This window comes from Ipomoea triloba, chromosome 8 (genome assembly GCF_003576645.1).
Source record: "Ipomoea triloba cultivar NCNSP0323 chromosome 8, ASM357664v1".
In the NCBI taxonomy this organism is placed as follows: domain Eukaryota; kingdom Viridiplantae; phylum Streptophyta; class Magnoliopsida; order Solanales; family Convolvulaceae; genus Ipomoea; species Ipomoea triloba.
Genome location: NC_044923.1, coordinates 8,505,816 through 8,524,630, shown reverse-complemented (window position 1 = coordinate 8,524,630; position 18,815 = coordinate 8,505,816). Strand labels below are relative to the sequence as shown.

The 18,815-nt window shown below is 32.3% G+C and overlaps 1 protein-coding gene across 1 annotated transcript; it reads right to left on the bottom strand.

Moving 5' to 3' along the window:
• Window positions 1-13,001: 13,001 nt before the first annotated feature.
• On the bottom strand, window positions 13,002-16,961 carry LOC116026776 (probable LRR receptor-like serine/threonine-protein kinase At5g45780). The gene is made up of 4 exons (XM_031268166.1): window positions 16,449-16,961; window positions 15,891-16,151; window positions 14,917-15,792; window positions 13,002-13,950 (listed from the first exon to the last, which is right to left on the bottom strand). Exons 1-4 carry the CDS (start codon window positions 16,873-16,875, stop codon window positions 13,466-13,468), a joined length of 2,049 nt encoding a protein of 682 aa, XP_031124026.1. The 5' UTR covers window positions 16,876-16,961; the 3' UTR covers window positions 13,002-13,465.
• Window positions 16,962-18,815: the final 1,854 nt, after the last annotated feature.

Here is an 18,815-nt window from a genome sequence, read left to right as displayed (position 1 = left end):
AATATTATATTTTCATCTTGATCTGGCCCTGTCTCACAGACAAAGATCCGTGAGACCATTTCACTCAAATTTTTGTCAAATTTCAAGGGTGTGACACTTTTGCCTATTTGTTGATATCAGTACATGCATTAACTTTGTTTGCGTATAAGACAGGAGAAGAGTGTTGGTTGGTGTATGCATTGGTTAGTCTACCTGCAATAACTCCTGAAATTGGGTTTGCATAAATATGTGTACCCCAATATACAATTATTGTGGGTATGGACTATGGACAGGACAGACATGCTTCTCATGCTATGACAATAGTGGGGATGGATATTTTGAAGACAATATGTGCTACTTGTTGCACTGGAATTGACGTCTTCACTCTTCAGATATCAGAATGGAAAGATCATTATGGAGATTACATAATGGGAATTGATATTATTTTAATCAATTTAGTTTGACGCAAGAAAGTATCAATTCCTAGGAAACATTGATGTGAAAATATGCAAGGGATTATTGATTCTTATTATATTCTTTATCAAGTGGGCATACAAATTAATACATGACCGTGAAAAAGAAAAGATTTTTATTCATCAGTTATTATACATTATTATCGATTTTGGTTCTCTATTTTTTTTTTTTTTTGAGAAAAGACAAATGCATTAAATCAAATCCTAGGAAAGAGAATTACAAAGGAAGATGGAGGGTTAATGAATCACTTTGAACAAGCAGACAGAGAAATAGATTGCCTAGTATTCTGACAAGTAGATGAGACGTCTGGTTCGTAGATCGCTTAGTAAAAGATAAACTAATTTAAGTAAACATACCCATTAAGTTTTTAATTTCAGTTAACAGAACATGAAAGGAAGAATCACCCAACGTCGAACTGAGTCCTTGAACCACCTTACCACTTGTAATGAATCTGTTTCAATGATAATATTGTCAAAGTCAAGACTTTTCAACTAGCTTAGGGATTCTCTTATGGCGACAAATCAACCTCTCTGGAATTATAGACATCACTCCATTGTGTTCTTCTTGCAGCAACGAAGTGACCTTTATCATCCCTAAGAACACAATCAAAGCCATTTTTGCGCTTTGGTTCTCTATTTTTTAAAGTTGCAAATGTTGCTTAATTTTTGCAAAAATGTTGTAATTTTAGTTATGTTTCTAAGAAAAAAAAGATATAGAATTGTTTTTTTATTTGTAAAGTTTGATTTTTACTTGGGTAGTCAGATTTTGTTAATGTGACGCAATTTTACAAAATCAAAATTTCGACTTTAAATTTATATTCACAGTCCGTTTATCACTTGCGCTAAGCTATTGAATTAAAATTAAATAATTTAAATATTCAAATACAATGGTGAACCTTAGCAACATTATAAGGTATTATTTGTAAGGGGTTGAAATTATAAAATTTTTGTAAAATTGGGGCGACATTTGAAACTTTTAAAAGGAAAAGATCAAAGGAACTACTGGTGTTGACGTATAATTTAAGAATAAAATAAATTTAAAAAAAGATGATTTTAGTCTATCAATTATACTCATATTGTAGATCCGGTCCATGAATCATTATCATACACATATTTTCCCTTTAATTATGTGTAAAGTGACAATTTTAATCTACCACTAACAAATTAGATCATAGCAAATCTTCATTACAAATGAAGAGAATCAGTATATATGAAGATTTAGTTGAGGCAATTTGAGAAAACTCTATGAAGTGACTAATGTCTTTCAATAATTTGAGAATTTGAAGTGTAATGTTAATTTTTAGTTACACTCCAATGGTAAAAAAAAATGTGTGAGTCAAACTCAATATTAATTATTTAATACAAAATGATATAAATAAAAAATAAGTAAGATGTCTGTCAATAATTTAAAATTTTAAAATGCATTATTTATATTAGCATAATTTGTTAGTGGTGGACTAAAATTGTCACTTTACACATAATTAAAGGAAAAAATTTGTGTATGATAATGATTCATGGACGGAATCTACAATTTAAATATGATTAATGGACTAAAATTGTCATTTTTCGAAAAATTAAATTATGTTAAAAAGAACTAAGAATAAGAATAAGTGCTTGAAATTTACTTTAACCTTATCCATACGTAACAAATTACAAATAGAACTAACCCGATTTTCAAACATTTCTTTTATTAATATTTCATTATTAGAGAGGTTTCAAATGATTCTTGGAAAAAAATAATTAAAGGAGACATTCTAGAATAGATGAGATAAAGCACAAAGACAATAAGTAAAAGATCATTTGGCATAGAATATATACTGCATTAATAACATTATGTAGTGTAACATGGGCTATTTGGTAACATAGATTAATTTATTAGTTAATTTTTATTTATTTGATTAATATTGATTATTTGACTTGATTAAACAATTAATAAAAGTATTTAATTAATTAGCTTTCTGTAATAACTTATTGCTCCAAAATACTAAAATTTAAAAAGCTAATCAAAACAGCATTTTCAATAAGTTTTTTGAGAAAGTCATTTTGCATTTAATCAGCTATCAGTTAACAACTAATTTACCAAACATCTTTGTACAATCAACTAATACTATCAACTAGTCAAACCCACTTACTCAATCAGCTAATAACTATTTACCAAACACCTCAAAGCTAGAGAACATTACTGTGTTGGATGTGTCATATCATATAGAAATTTTTTTTCTTTAATTGGTACTGTGCAAATAAATACCCATCCATCATGTTGCACCTTGGAATCAATTCAAATTGATCCAAAAAGTAAATAAAAATTAAATGCCTCTGGTTTGAAGCGTTGCTAGGATTGTGTATCATATCACTGCATTATCTCTTTCCTATCCTCCATACGTTGGCTCAGACCCGTATGGTCATATTGTATATATATGCTGATAGTAGTATGTACTGTCAAGACTACTATATGAGCCCGCAATGGGAATATATATACACCCATACTTGACATTTTTTTCTTACTCCGGCCAATGTTGCAATTGAGCAAGTTGATGCTGCAGGCAATGAATATATATAGGATTATGATCATATGAACTCAGGAGAAACTTAAAAATCAAGTCCAGTCGTTTATTTGGTTAGATCTAATGGTTTTACACTAAGGAGGGAAAAATATATGGTGACATTTTGGTAGGTTTTTTCAACTTTAAATGTGCACTTTGTAACACTATATAGTGTACTTTAACTTTGCAATACTATACTCTATATATACATTTTGGCCAGTTTAAAAGTACATTGCACTTAGAGCTTATCCAGGAATACACCTTACAATGTTAAAGTTTGCAGTCTATAGTATTGTGAAGTGCACTTTTAGAGTTGGAGAAAATTATCAGAATGTTACTATATTTTTTTTTTAAAAAAAAATCAAATTGCTTCAGATCGATATATTAAATCTTTCTAGATGGATGACTAAGATTGATTATTAGTTTTCTCTTGTAAACAAGTTCTCATGTGAGTGTGCCTACACACTAGAGGTGGCCACGGGCCAGTTCAAAGTCGAACCAACCCTGAATCGATCCGAAAAATAACCGGCCCAGGCACGGACCGGCTTGAAAGTGGGCCTAGCTCGGATCGGAACCGCATAATAAGGGTCGGTTCGGGTTCTTTAAAAAGAAGACCCGGAGCCCAGCCCAGGACCAGCCCAAGACCAGGCCCGGCCTGGCACGGGACCGCATTTGAATCCTTTTCATATTTGCACATATATATATACTGCTCAAATGTGCCCGTTCCTTTCCGTGCGGTCGATGCGATTTACACTAGTGTTAAATGTATGTATGTATGTAGATATAGATACATACTTTTAGGTGTAAAAGTGTAAAACTAATGTTTTCTTAGAAGTAGTTTCGAGTTAGGAGTTCTTGGTTTTTCAAGATAAGGTATGAACGTTTTCGTGTTGGTCACCAACTTAGAGCCGATAACATAGATGACTTTAATCCTATCGTCCGTACTTGACAAAACATGTTCACATATGTACGGCCAAGTAAAGCCCAACGTGGATAAAAAAGTAATTTTATTATTACTTTTTTTTTTAAAAAAAACATATAATATATAAAATATAAACATATTATTCAATTATTAGTTTAAATTTTTAATTGTGACGAAACATGCTCCGTATATTTTAATTTTGTATCATTCAACAAAAATAAGCTATGCTCCATATGGTGCTAAAAACTCATTAAAAAGTAATTGCGTCGAACATGTTGAGTATGTAATATATAAAACATAATTATGCATTCAAATTATTAATTTAAACTTTTAATTGAGAGGAAATATATTATTTAATTAATAAAATGAAAAACTAATATACATATACATTTTAAAGTCTAACCTTTTGACCAAGGATAATATAAAAAATTACACAAAAGTATATATGGCATTTTATACTTATTAAAAAAGTAATGGAAAAATATCAATCGTTATACCCTGCACCACGGTGCACATAGCAATGTACATCACGTACATAAAACGACGTCGTTTTGGTGTTAGCAGACGCGGACGCGAATGACTCAGGGAATTCATTATCTATAATACACATAATCATTATTTATAATACACAAAACGTTTGCCTAGAATACACAGAATGTTTGGCCAGAATACACAGAATATTGACACAAAATACACAGATGTTAGTGGACGCGAATGACTCCAGGGAATTCATTATCTATAATACACATAATCATTATATAGAATACACAGAACGTTTGCCTAGAATACACAGAATGTTTGCCCATAATACACAGAATATTGACGCAAAATACACAGAACTCATCCTCCTAACATTCGAATGCACAAACACATCACAACTTGTGTTAATAACATGAATACACATAATATTTACACAAAATACACAGAACTCATCCTCCTAAATATTCGAATGCACAAACACATCACAACATGTGTTACTAACATGAAATCACAACATGTGTTACTAACATGAATACACATAACGGTTGCCTATAATACACAGAACAGTTGCCTAGAATACACAGAATGATTGCCTGAAATACACAGAATATTAACATAAATACATAGACCGGGCGAAACGGGAAACGTGATTTCCAAAAAAAAAACGAACGATTAGTTTACAATGCTCAAAACGACGTTGCTTAGGTACGTGGTGCACATTGCTATGTGCACCGTGGTGCACAGTATAATTTATGGTACGGGCTTAAAGAGTTAAAGGTGCATCCTACAGTTAGGGTCTGCTCATGATATCTCATGGTCTGACAAAAAAAATGAGTACGTAATGTAAAAAATATTTATTTAAAAATTAAAATATTTTGAAAAATACCTAGTAATAAGTAAATATTTTGAAACGAATGGGACATTTTTGTTTGTAATAAAAGGTTAATTAATTAAAAATGTTATTTCTTCTAATGAATTTATGATTTATCCCTTAATATTCATGTCCTTTTGATATAAGAATATCACTTTTTATATTTATTGATTACTTATAAATTGGTCAATCCCATTATAAGATTAAAGAATTTCAACCAAGATTTGTTTAGTAGACCTCACTAATTAACAATTAATTAAAAAGTTTGAAAGTTTGAAATTAAAAACTAAAAACTATTAAACTACCTAATTAAAGTTATAAGTGCAGTGTTCAGTAAAAAGACAAAAACATGACATGTAACTAATGGTGTCAGAATTTATTATTGCAAAATATAGATGAATTTGCTAATGTGATTTTACAATTTAATTTTTTTTTTTAAATATGTAATGTCAAATTTATGATAATCACTTTAAAGTTACAATGATATAAAATAAATTTGTAGTTAGAGTTCAATAAAATATTTGAGTTAATGATTTAAGAACTGGTAACCTTTAGACTAATTAACGTAAGCATTAAAATGTTATCATAAAGAATGTCCAAGGGTCTTTCTTCCCAAAATGTTGAATCACCTGCCGCTGAAGAGAATTGATTCCTGGTCTTTCTTTTTAAACTTCACCTTTTTCTTTTTTTTTGATAAATTTACCGTGTTTCTCCGTCCATTTAACGGTCCGGGTCCACTCAGTTTGCTCCGAGAGGCACAGGACCTGGCCCAGGGAGAATCGTCGCTTGTGAGAATCGAACCCGAGTTCTCTCGAAATTCTTCCCCACAAATAGAGTTCACTTGCCACTTGAATTACCTCATTGGGTTTTTAAACTTCACCCTGTAACTAACTGAACTGTCCATACGGACAAATCTTTCCCTTAACCTCTCGGATCTTTATTTTTATTTGTGGGTGTGCAAAGGACATTATTCCCTAAACCTGTTCATCTCAACACATCTTTGACTTCAAAGCTTTACTATATTCAAACTCAAATAATAATTTTGGACCGGCCGGCAAGACCTTTTCACCGGCCACGGAGTTCAGATAATGGAGACCTTATTACTCATGGTTTTCGGCCATTTCTTATCCGGTCATAGTCAATATAATGTCTCTCAAGCTCGTTTCTTGGTCATTGTTGGGAAATGGTCAACTTGGTGGTTTTGTCGCTTGGTTGATATATAAACGTTTGGTAATTACACCTAAAGTTTCATGTGTATAGTTAATTTTTGTTACACTTTCGGTATTATTCATGATTATAAAATTTATCTTTTTCACAGAATAAAATTATTGAGTTTAATATTATCGATTCTTGTCACTCTGTAATAGAACATTAGCACCAACTTAGGTTGGTTATAAGAGAAGATTATTAAAGGCACAAAGTATATTTTACAAGGAAGGTCGATGTGTCTAACCTAGCTAGCTTTACTCGAGATGCTTGACTAACCTACTTCTCAGTCTTATGGACAATAGGAATTTGTTACAATCGTCTTATATTCGCACCGCTAACCCTAACTATGAGGAAAACTGCCCCTAGACACGTATCTACATCATATTAAATCTTTTATAATGGTTAAAAGTCATTCTTGATTATGAATATAACCTGAAAGAACTAAGAATGGAGACAAAGCTCTGCTCAATTGAATACACTGCAGTTTTTTTGTTCAACCCAAGTGACCAAGGACATGAGTGAGATTTACTTAGTGTATACCCTTGAGTAGTGACTGTAGATTTTTCTCATCAGTAATATTTATATGTTAAAGAGCATTTGATCTCTAATGAATCACTAATTACTAATTGTAGTTGAATATTTTGATTGTTTATTAATTGTGTTGAAGATCATGTATGAAATTTAGTCTTTTCAATAATTGTTGCATATTTTTGTACATTGTTGTGCCTTCCGGTGTACATTGTTGTAGATTGTTAATGACGATTTTTTTTTTTTAAAAAAAAGATGAGTTGATCTAAAGTTGAAATTCATCCGCATTACTGCACCTACGGCCTTCACCGCACCAGAGCCGCCTAATTAGCCTATATGTATGTGTGTGATATTACTATCTCTTAGATGACAAGTACTATAATGTTTTTTTGTACAATAAAAAAGTATAAATGAAACCAAGGTCTAATGTATGAGTATATGCTCGATGACTACTTGTGTAACAAGCTAGGAATATATTCTAGTTGGTGGTTGCTGGACTCGTTTTTCTTATACGGCCTGTTTTACAATCAAGTGGTGATTATTATATTTGGATATTTATTAATCCATTAAAATCAACTTTATTTATTCTACAATAGATTATTAAAAGTGAAGGTATGAGGAATAATGAACGTTGTTCAAAGAAAACCTCATTATAGAATGAGACCGTCTACCGCCTTAAAAATTTCTGTTTCGTCTAATTTGTCTGACCATCTAAGAGTGAATAAAAATTTAGGGACTTTTCAACTTTTAAAATCATGACTGTTAGTGGCTTAAAAGGTAGTTGAAAAACTTTTAATGTTAAACCAATTTCATTATATATTCATAAAATTTTTTAAAAATGAAGAACGATGATAATCAATTGGTTAAAACAATAATAGATACTAATGTACATCTATATATCTAAAATTTATGGAAAATGTATTTCTCAAGTAGAATTTAGTAGGATTATTGGAAATTTAATATATCTAATGAGTTGTATTAGGCTAAATAGTATTGTTTTTGCGGTTAGCAAACTCAGTACGTAGATACAGGAGTAATTCCAATGATGTGAACTAGAATGCAATAGTGAGAGTTATGAGATACTTAAGGTATACTCATGACCTTGGACTACACTATACAAGATATCTTGTTGTACTTGAAGTGTATAGTGACGCTAATTGGATATCGGATATTATTAAAGACTCTAAGTCCACGATTGGCTACGCACATTTACGTTAGCTGATGAAATCGTCTCTTGAAAATCCCCGAAACAAACTATGAAATATTTAGATACAAGAGGGAATACGAACTGGTAGCCTTAGATAAATGTTGCGAAAAGACTGAATGGCTACGCCATTTTTTTAAGGATATTCCTAGTTGGGATAAACATGTACTTATCATGTCCTTGCCAAAGTGAAGGTTCAAAGGGTAACACCTACTTATCCTATGTAGGGATTGACCGTTGAGCACAATCGTGTCGTTTTTTCCTTCTCAAAACTCAATTTTCATTCATGTAGGGAATTGTCAGAATTTTTTAGCAAAAGTAGAATTTTAAGTTATATATGTGTTTACTTTCGATTTAGGTCAGGTCAAAGTCGATTAGGCTTCTTCGAAGTGAGACGGAGAAATTAATATATTGTACGTTCAAAATGAATTACTAGTAATAGGCGGATAGTAAATTGATTTTCAAAGTTGACCCATTTGATAGTAAAAATAATAGAGAAGTCGTGAAATTAAAAGGAAAGGAGCTTTGTTGATTAAGCACCTTCCAGTGCTATAAATACTTCGCAGCATTCCGTGCTTAAATATGAACCGCTTTTCTGGTGTATGGATGATTAAGCACCCACTAATACACAATTGAGTATAAGAATGGACGTTTCGCAACACTTTAAAAAAATAAGTAAGTGTATTTATTAGGACTCTATTTATTTGAGTTAGATTATTAAACTTTATTCTAGTCTTCCTGATTCTCCTATTTTAGTCTTTATGTGATTCTCTCCTAATATAGGATTAATATTTGATGCATCGCCGGTGTATAGATGATATACACCGGCGGTGAATGAGAGGGTGCCACATCATCTAAAAAAATAATAATATTGACCGGGTCCTTTTTTGCAAAATACATAAGATTTTATTTTATTAGGAAACTTTGTATTTCTTATTAACAAAATATATCACTTTCCTAAACATATTAATTACTTAACTATTATCTATCTAATTTCCTAAACATTTTTATTAGATACGTTATATATATATATATATATATATATATATATATATATATATATATATATATATATATGTCGTGAGTACACACACACATATATATATTCTAATGCATTTATGTCGTCTGTACACAAATATAATTTGAGTATTACACAGTATTTGATTAATTGTTGATTTTTTACATTCTTGTTGATTTTTTACATTCTTGTTGATTTTTTGGGAAAGTGTTGGTGTGTTGTTGTAGTACAATGTTGTTGTTGTTGTTGTTTTTTTTTTTTGTTTTTTTGTTTTTTTTTGAAAACAGTACAATGTTTTTTGATATGATGAAGGATGATGAGAGGAGTGTGGCTATTTATAGTTACGAAAGGTTGGTTCTATGTTGCATCATCACACTATAATTCATGTTAATTGAAAGGATTAATAGATGCATGGCTTCAAAAATTAATAATATGCGTGAGACGTGAGTGTTATATATATATATATATATATATATATATATATATATTTATATTTATTTATTTATTTATTTATTTTTATGTCGTCTGTACACATATAGTCTATACACTACTAAACATTTTTAGTAGAATATATATATATGTATACACTCCTAAACTAGAATATATATATATGTGTGTACTGACGACATAAATATATATATATATATATATATATATATATAAAACGTATCTAATAAAAATGTTTAGGAAATTAGATAGATAATAGTTAAGTAATTAATATGTTTAGGAAAGTGATATATTTTGTTAATAAGAAATACAAAGTTTCCTAATAAAATAAAATCTTATGTATTTTGCAAAAAAGGACCCGGTCAATATTAATTTTTTTTAGATGATGTGACACCCTCTCATTCACCGCCGGTGTATAGCATCTTTACACCGGCGGTGCATCAAATATTAATCCCCTAATATATCCCTGTAATTTGTATCCTTGAATGATCTCATTCAATACAATTCATACATGTTTCACCTGATATCAGTTAGCTAGGGTTTACGCCTCCCTATGTGCTATGATTTTCATCTGCGATTGATTCTCGTCGGATAGCTAAGGTTTAGATGTCATCACACTACATGGTAGTTAGGCTATGCACAATTATTTAAATCACCTCATTTTGATAAATAAATGTGTTGGTTTTCTAGCTAATTAATGTGTGGCAAATAAGTGATTGGGGACAGTTGTGTTAGAATAATGACTTGGTTACATGAAGAATTTGCTTTTGTTGTTGGATGCCTTGGAGGCTATGACTAGGAGGAATTGGATGTAGTTGCTATATATACTGCTTTCCTTGTAAATTATATCCAAATCTCAATCTTATCGAAGGAACAATTCCAGTTTTAGAAAGCCTATTATGCTCTTTCGTTTAAAAAAACTTTTTGTCCCAATTTTTTTTATCTTTATTAATTACTCATAAATTCATTAACAACACACATTATTATGAAATAACTAAATATAATCGAATCAAATAATTCCTTTTTAAAAAAATCATATAATACGTTTTCTTTAATTTCCTTTTTTTCCCTTTCTTTTATTTTTTTTTTCAATATACATTGAGACAATCTAGTAAGAAATGTTTCGGATAAGTGTGATCTATTACGAAGAATCTGTAGATATAGAAAAGTTGAAAATGACAAATTGACTGATAAAATCTTTATTAGGTTGTATTCTGAGAATTGGTTATCGGGTCAATTCAATTAACTATGACATTGTGTTGAATTAAAATAATTGAGCTGAATTGGTTAGTCAAAATAATCTTGGTTTTGAGTTATTGGATTAATCAATTAATCAAGGCCCAATTGACAAATAATTTGATTAAGTTAATTATATTTGAATTTAAATAACTATAATTAAAATCAAATACAATGATAGAATCATGAATATGGACACAATTGTGGCATGGTTGGGTATGGATAATTCTTGATATTTATCCTAAATATTTAATTATTCATTTTGGATAAATTTTAAAGAGTTTGAGATATAATTGGAGCCTTAGAGTCCACAAATTATACATGACTGATATTGTGTTGAACTGATACTGCAATTATGTCGAAAGAGAACTGCAGTTGCGCGGAACAGATGTCGTTTCATCCGTCAACACAACTGCAGTATCAGTTCAACAGAAATGCAGTTCCAGTTCAACAGAATTGAACCACTCAAAGTTTACCTAACAAAATCACTTGAAGAGGAAAGTTAGGGTAAATCAGATCAAATGTTGCCCATTAAGCGCAGTGAAGGTTTCAATCGTAATGCTTATAAACTTCTAGTGAAAGGTTAAAACTATCAGCAAAATGTTCATGTTAATTGAAAAATGTTTGCTTTTTGTAGGGAGTATACGGTTGAGATGGGGCTATGTGAAGAAAATGAAAAAGGCACTGCACAACATAAGTGGCCACGAGTTAGTTTAAAATTGTAATAACATTGGATACATCGGAGTTAATAGGACTTGAGTTTACTGAAAATTTCTATTGGACATAGAACATCTTATTATTGGTTGGTCTTAGTCTAGCCACATGCAAGCCCAATGCCAAGGATTGGAATCAACAAGACCCTAAGGGGGCGTTTGGTTCAGAACTAAGATAACAAGGGTTATATATGGTTAGTTATGTAACATTCCTATATTTGGTTGGAGTTATATAATTTTTCCAGGGAATCAAAGATAACCTCCACATTAGATTTTTGAGGGAATGTGAATCCCTCGTCTTCTTTAGGTAATGTGAGATTCCCTTGGCTTATTTACTTACTTTGCCCTTCTTCTACTATGAAAATATTTTTTTGATGCTACTATGGTAATATCTGTTATGTTGTTGATCAATTTTTAGTTTTTATATGATAATAAATTATATTATTATAATTACAAATTATTTATTATTTATTATAATAAAATAATTATAAATAATAATAATAATAATAATAATAATAATAATAATAATAGGTGCTGCAAAAGCAGAACCTGGAAGCACCTTACGAGGGGTGTTTAATTGCATCAATTATGCTTTATATATATATATATATATATATATATATATAAAATCTTGTAAAAAATAAAATATCACATTTGTGCATAAAAGATGAAATTTTAAATTACGTGGGTAAAAGAATTAAAATAAAGCCTCCTGAACTTCATATACATGACATATGTTGAGGGTATTTAAGTAAAATAACCATTATAACATAAACAACAATTCTTCAACCAAACAGGTTTATATTACATACCTCAGTTTTAACCAAACACAGAAATCTAACATTACCAGGAATCTAACATTCCCAGCAATCTGACATTCCGTGAACCAAACGACCCCTAAGGTGTATCTTTAGGCAAATTATTCTGTGGACCATGGTCCACGTAGCTCTGTGGACCATGAATATAATATACATTTGTATTATACTGAAAGTACATTATTTTTGTACTGAAGGTATATTATTTCATAATATATATATAATAATGTACTTTCAGTAGTTAAATAATGTATTCTAAAATAATGTACTTTATGTATAAAAAGAATGTACTTTTTATTTATTGTCCACACAACTGTGTGGACCATGGTCCATGTAATAATGATTGGTGATTGGTATCTTTAAGGTGTACTTTTAAAGATAGCTACTTGTTCAATTTGGATGAAGGAAAGGACGTTTATTGCAATTTTGAGGCAAAAAAATATTAATAAGCACAAATGCTTTCTCTGATCATCTCTATATCTACTGAGTTGATGTTGTTAATTTGAGGCAAAAAATATTGATAAACATAAAAATAAATATTAAAATATAAGTACTAAAGTATATAGGTTACAACTTTTATATTCCCAAAATTTTCTCAAAAATAAAAATCAATAATTTCAAACATTTATTTCAAAATAGGGATACTATTAGTTATTACTCCGTATTTGCGAAGATAAAAAGTAATCCTATTTCAAAATAAAGATTTAAAAGTTGTTGTCATAACACTTCTGCAGTTCTGCCTAACACCTCTTTATTTACAAAGATCTCTATGTACCTGTTAGGCTTTAGTGAGAGTAAGTGTTAGAACAGCAACAGGTTTAACACTCAATGAAAAGCTTCAAGGCACTGGGAGTCTGGTTGAACGACTTGCGGTTTACCTCCACCGTAACTGTTGGGCAGGGGTTCTGGGAGCGTAGGATTATTTTAGAGTAAACTGGAGAACCTGATATATCAAAAAATAAAATAAAATAAAAGTAAAAGCTTCAAGGCACCACCATCATCACCAAAACCAAACAAATAATGGTTTTCAATCACTGGACTGGGAAGGCTTGTTGAGCTCTTCAATAACTTCAGCCATGGCTGGCCTGTTTTCTGGAAGCTCATCTGTGCAATCCAGCGCTATTTTGGTTAGCTTAGCAGCCTCGGTTTCAAAGAACCTGCCTTTGAGATTCAGGTCAATGAAGTCTGTGAAGTTGCAGGACTCGGCTGCCTGTCTCATTGAGCTGTTGAGTATACATTTCCCTGACAGTACTTGGAGGATGATGACTCCGAAGGCATAGACATCGCTCTTTTCTGTGAAGCGTCCGGTGGTGATGTACTCCGGAGCCATGTACCCGAGGGCAGCGCTGACCTTGAGGGCCGAGTAGACAACGTCTTCTGCAAAGAGTTTTAGAAGGCCACAGTCTAAGATCAGTGGAGTGAACTGCCCATCAAGGAGGATTTTCTCCACTGATATGTTCTGATGAATAATGGTAGGTTTGTTGGCTTCAGAACTGTGTAAATACCCAATACCTGTTTATGAAAAGCACAGTGCATATCAGTAGAAAGAAGATAAAACTATGGCTTTTCTCCTAGTCTTTCAGCAGGGCTGCAGGGGTTCATTTTAGACTTTTAGTGCTATTTTGGTGTCAAATGCAATCTGGCATAGCTATTAGCCTCAAAATCATTATATAAATCAAGTGGAGGACACCAGACCTCTTTTTTCTCTTTTTTCTTTTTTCTCTAGGTGATTAGAGAAACCCGCAGCCACTACCTGAGGGTATGCACTGAGTAAACCCCGCCTTGTGAGTTGTGACCCTAGCTGGCAAAGAACCACAAGGAGGTAAACCAACTTAGGTTGCCCATAGTTGACCGGCTCAAACAAAGAAGGCGAATAGGCCGCTCCCATTTAGAGTCGAACTTGTAACCTTGTGGTTACCAACTCAACAGCCTGATCAACTTGGCTGGGATTGCCCCCTAGTAATGAATTTCTTAGTAGAGGGTAAGAAGAGAATGAATATCTAGAAGACACTAAATGCATCTCATAATGTGTACACATGCTACATAAACAACCAATTATAGACTCCAGTTTCACATTCATAGGTTTAATTGTTAGAAGTAAACTGTTTGTAGAGTTTATGATGCTCATAGTAAACTTTTATGAATTCCTTCATCTTTTGGGAATGATCACATGATCTGTCATCCATCTAAATGGCATCAGATATGCAACTTTGAAGATAGAATAGCCAACTTAATTGAATTTGCAAGTTGCCTGGCTTTTGCATAATGTCATATTCAGGCAATTAATCTCATCTAAAACCTTTCATTTTCTGCACCAAGAAAATCAATTACACATTTACACCATGCAATTATTGCCAACACTGGTTCAGACCTTTGATTCAACAAAAAACATTAATTGCTTTCTCACTTTGGTGTTTTTAGCTGCCATTTTTGAAAGTTCAAAGTATAAGTTGATGATAATTATAGTAAATATCTAACCTTTTGCGATGCCTTTGATGATAGAAACTCTTGTAGGCCAGTTGAGAATTCTCTTGTTACCCTCTTCGAGGTCAAGGTACAGTGCCAAAGTACCATTGGAAGCAAAATTATAGATCAAAAAACACTCACCCCTTCCCTTTGAACAACAGAAACCCCTGAGATTGACGAGGTTATCGTGCTTCAGAGAGGTTAGCAAGCTCAGCCCTTTCATAAACTCAGATTCCTCAGACTTACAAGCTGTTACATTTATGCTCTTGATGGCCACTACAGATCCATCCTTTAATATTCCTCTATAGACAGCAGAGAATTTGCTTTTCCCCAATAAATTCTTCTCCGAGAAATGCTGAGTTGCAGATTCAACCTCTTCTAAGTTATACTTGAACCCTAATAAGAATTCATTGCCCAAGCTGCAACAATCCGGGCTCATTGGGTCCCATCGGTCTGAATACTCGACATTCATGAGTGTCGATGGACTTCTCCTGCACAATTCCTTTCCTGGATCAGCGCTAAGCCTATCGTCAGTAGCCTCAGACGTGTTCCCAACTTTTTGTTTGCGCCTCCGAGAACGGAACATGATAACAGCCCCAATTACCAACAATGTGACCACCAGAGACATAGCCCCAACAATAATGCCCAGCTCTCGAAACTTGGAGGACGATGAACTCGAGCAATGGCTTTCATTACAATGCAGGTGAAAGTTTGCACTCTCTGGAATACTTTCTGGGGAAGTATTATTACTAGATTTAGGCATAAATGGTTCACCCTCATTGATATTTACATCATCCCAGCGAGTGCAAGCTCTCAACAGAGGGAATCCAACACCACATAAACCGGGATTATTTCCGCCATGGAATCCTTCATTCAATCTTTTCAAACCTTCACATTTGAAGCCACACATACATAAAGAAAATTAAGAAATGCAGAACACAAGATCAAAATTTTCTTTTCAAAAATGAAAGGAAAATGCAACTAACCAGGAGGGGCAGCTCCAGAAAGGGTGTTATTTTGAACATCAAGAAACTCCAATTGGGGAGCAGTAGCCAATCTAGTGGGAATTGGACCAGAGAGGTGATTAAAGGCTAAGTAAACCCTCTTTAGCATTCTAAGGTTCCCTAAACTTGCAGGAATTAGACCAGTCAACCTGTTATATTCCAAAGCTAGAACACCCAAATCCTTCAAGAACCCAAATTCTGTAGGTATGCTCCCTGTTAACTGGTTGCAACTCAGCTGCAGCACTGAAACCCCCAAGTATGAAAATCTTAAAATCAATAAGCAAATAGGAACACTCAAAGGGCTAAAAAAAAAATTTCAAATCCTTGAAAATTAATAAAAAGTAAATATTTCCCTAGATTTTTAATTAAGATGTGAACTGCTCATCCCATTCAAGAAACATGTAAAATTTCCTATTCAAAATCAGAACTTTTCTTATTCAATTGGTTCTCAGAAGCAGTAAATACTTCAAATTTTTGCATTTTCAAGAATGTAAGAATTCTATGAACTGTATAACAAGATAAGGCCAGAAAAACACAAACCTTTCAGACTTGGCATGCTTCCAATCTCAGGGGGTATGTTCCCAGAAAAGTTGTTGACATTGAGGTACAAATCAGTCAACTCAGTGAGATTAGCAATCTCCCTGGGAATCTCCCCATTCAATTCATTGTAATGCAAGTAGAGCCCGGACAAGCACTTGAGCTGCGCCACCGCCGGCGGCAATTTTCCGGCGAGCCCTCTGCTTTGCAGAGAAATATTACCCACCTTATTCAGCTCATTGCAAGCCACCCCTTCAAAGGAGCCACCACAGGGATCCCCATCACTGGTCCAAGAAGAAAGGTGCTTGTTTTCTGGGTCCAAAGCAGCCTTTATCTCCAGCAAAGCTATAAGCTCGGCATTTCCACAAACACCACGTAAACAAGAAAACCCAAGAAACAAAAGGGAAATGAAAACAACATTGGAACCCATTCCTGGGAACGATCAAAAAATTTGCCCTTTTTTCTCTGCAAGATCAGCAAAGGTTTAGAACTGAGACTTTGAGTGCATGTCAGAGAGGCAGATGAGAGAGAGAGAGAGAGAGAGAGAGATGGCGGGCGCATACAGGGGATTAAAAAGGATGGCTGTGAATTGTGACTTTTGAGTGTACAGTTTCACACATGCATGCATATTTCACTATTTTTTTTCCATCCAAATACAGACTGGTATTAGTCAATCATTTACACTAGATTAGTGGATTGTGTCTAAGACAAAACAATGAAAAAATGCCTTTAATCTCATTTTTTGCACACCTTTTGATAAGCGATTCATTGTTTGTTTTAGATTAATTATACTTTATTTGTTGGATCACCCCACTACTTTTGCTTCTAAATCAAAATGGAAAAGGGAAATGACACATTTCTATAGTATCTTGTGTCTTAATTGCTATGATTGATTGATGCTTTTACTTAATATTATTCCCAGTTTTATTTTATGTTGTTTAATTAAGAAGGTTTCGCTGAAATTATTTTAAATTCAATTTTTTTATAATATTAAATTTAGTATTAATAAATAAAATGTACATATTTAAAAATTTAATTAAAAGTACTATAAAATGTAAAAAAAAATAAAAATTAATAAAAAATAAGCAAAGAAGAAAGAATTAATTTGATTAATAAAATAATGAACATGACAGGTAAAATGGAACAGAATGAGTAATTAATAACAAAGTGTTATGCTAAGTTTTTACTTTTAAAATATTTGTAATATTACTTAGATATGAAAAAGGTATAGAAATTTCATAATACACATATGGTGCTACATGCATACATGACATTGGTGTTTTTGTCGTATCTAGTACAACTACGTAGGTGTAGAAGTACTAAGTAATTTTTTTTCATGATGAGAAGTTTGTCGTATCTAGTACAACTACGTAGGTGTAGAAGTACTAAGTAATTTTTTTTCATGATGAGAAGTTATCAATACTTTTGACATTAGTATATGAGCAACCTCAATTGTTTGATTTTTATATTGGTTTTAACATGTTTTGATAGATTACATGGTAGTCAGGGTTGGAGTAAAAAAATATACTTGAGCGGAGTGTGGAAATGTGAAAATATTTATGATAAAATATGAAATATAATCATAAATAATTTGATAAAACATATTCATAAATACTTTTTAGTTTTAATTCTTTTAGTTAGATCAACTTTAAGTTTTCTAAATTAATTCGAATATAATGAAGTATAATATAAACTGATACTACATTAATTAAATGATTCATAAAAGTAGACTAAACAAATATTTAATTTATCTTAGGAAGGATTAAGAGAAAATAAACAAGAGAAGTTAAAGAACTAAAGTATTGCTATTGATATTTGAACCTATAACAATAGGCATTTTTAACATTAAATTTGAAGTTCAACCAACTAAACTACTTAGACTATTAATAATTTAAACATAAATATAGATTTTATATAACATATAATTCTATAGATGTATATATATGCATACATATATATAAAGGAGTGGGGTGGGGAAGGGGGCTACTGCTCCCACTGCCCCCATAGTGGCTCCGCCCTTGGTTTAGGGCAATCACATTAGTGATTCTTTGGTAGTTTTTTGCAGAACAAAACACTTAGGATAGGTGAGGAAGAGGGTTTTCCAATTTTTTTTTCTTGTAAATCAATTTTTTTTGTGGGGTCCATGGATTGGTAGTAGGGTGAAAAGGTACTGCGTAGATTACGCATATGGAGTGACTGTCGTGTTGCGCCAGCAAGTGCGTGCAGTGCTAGGCGCATAAATTGCCATTTTTGTTTTGTTTTTTTTTTATTACTTTTGCTTTCATAATGGTTCCCCACCCCCCGTCCCGCCCCACTTTTTTTTTTTTTTTTTCCTTTTCTCTCTCCTTCACTTTCCTACATGTCCTTGTA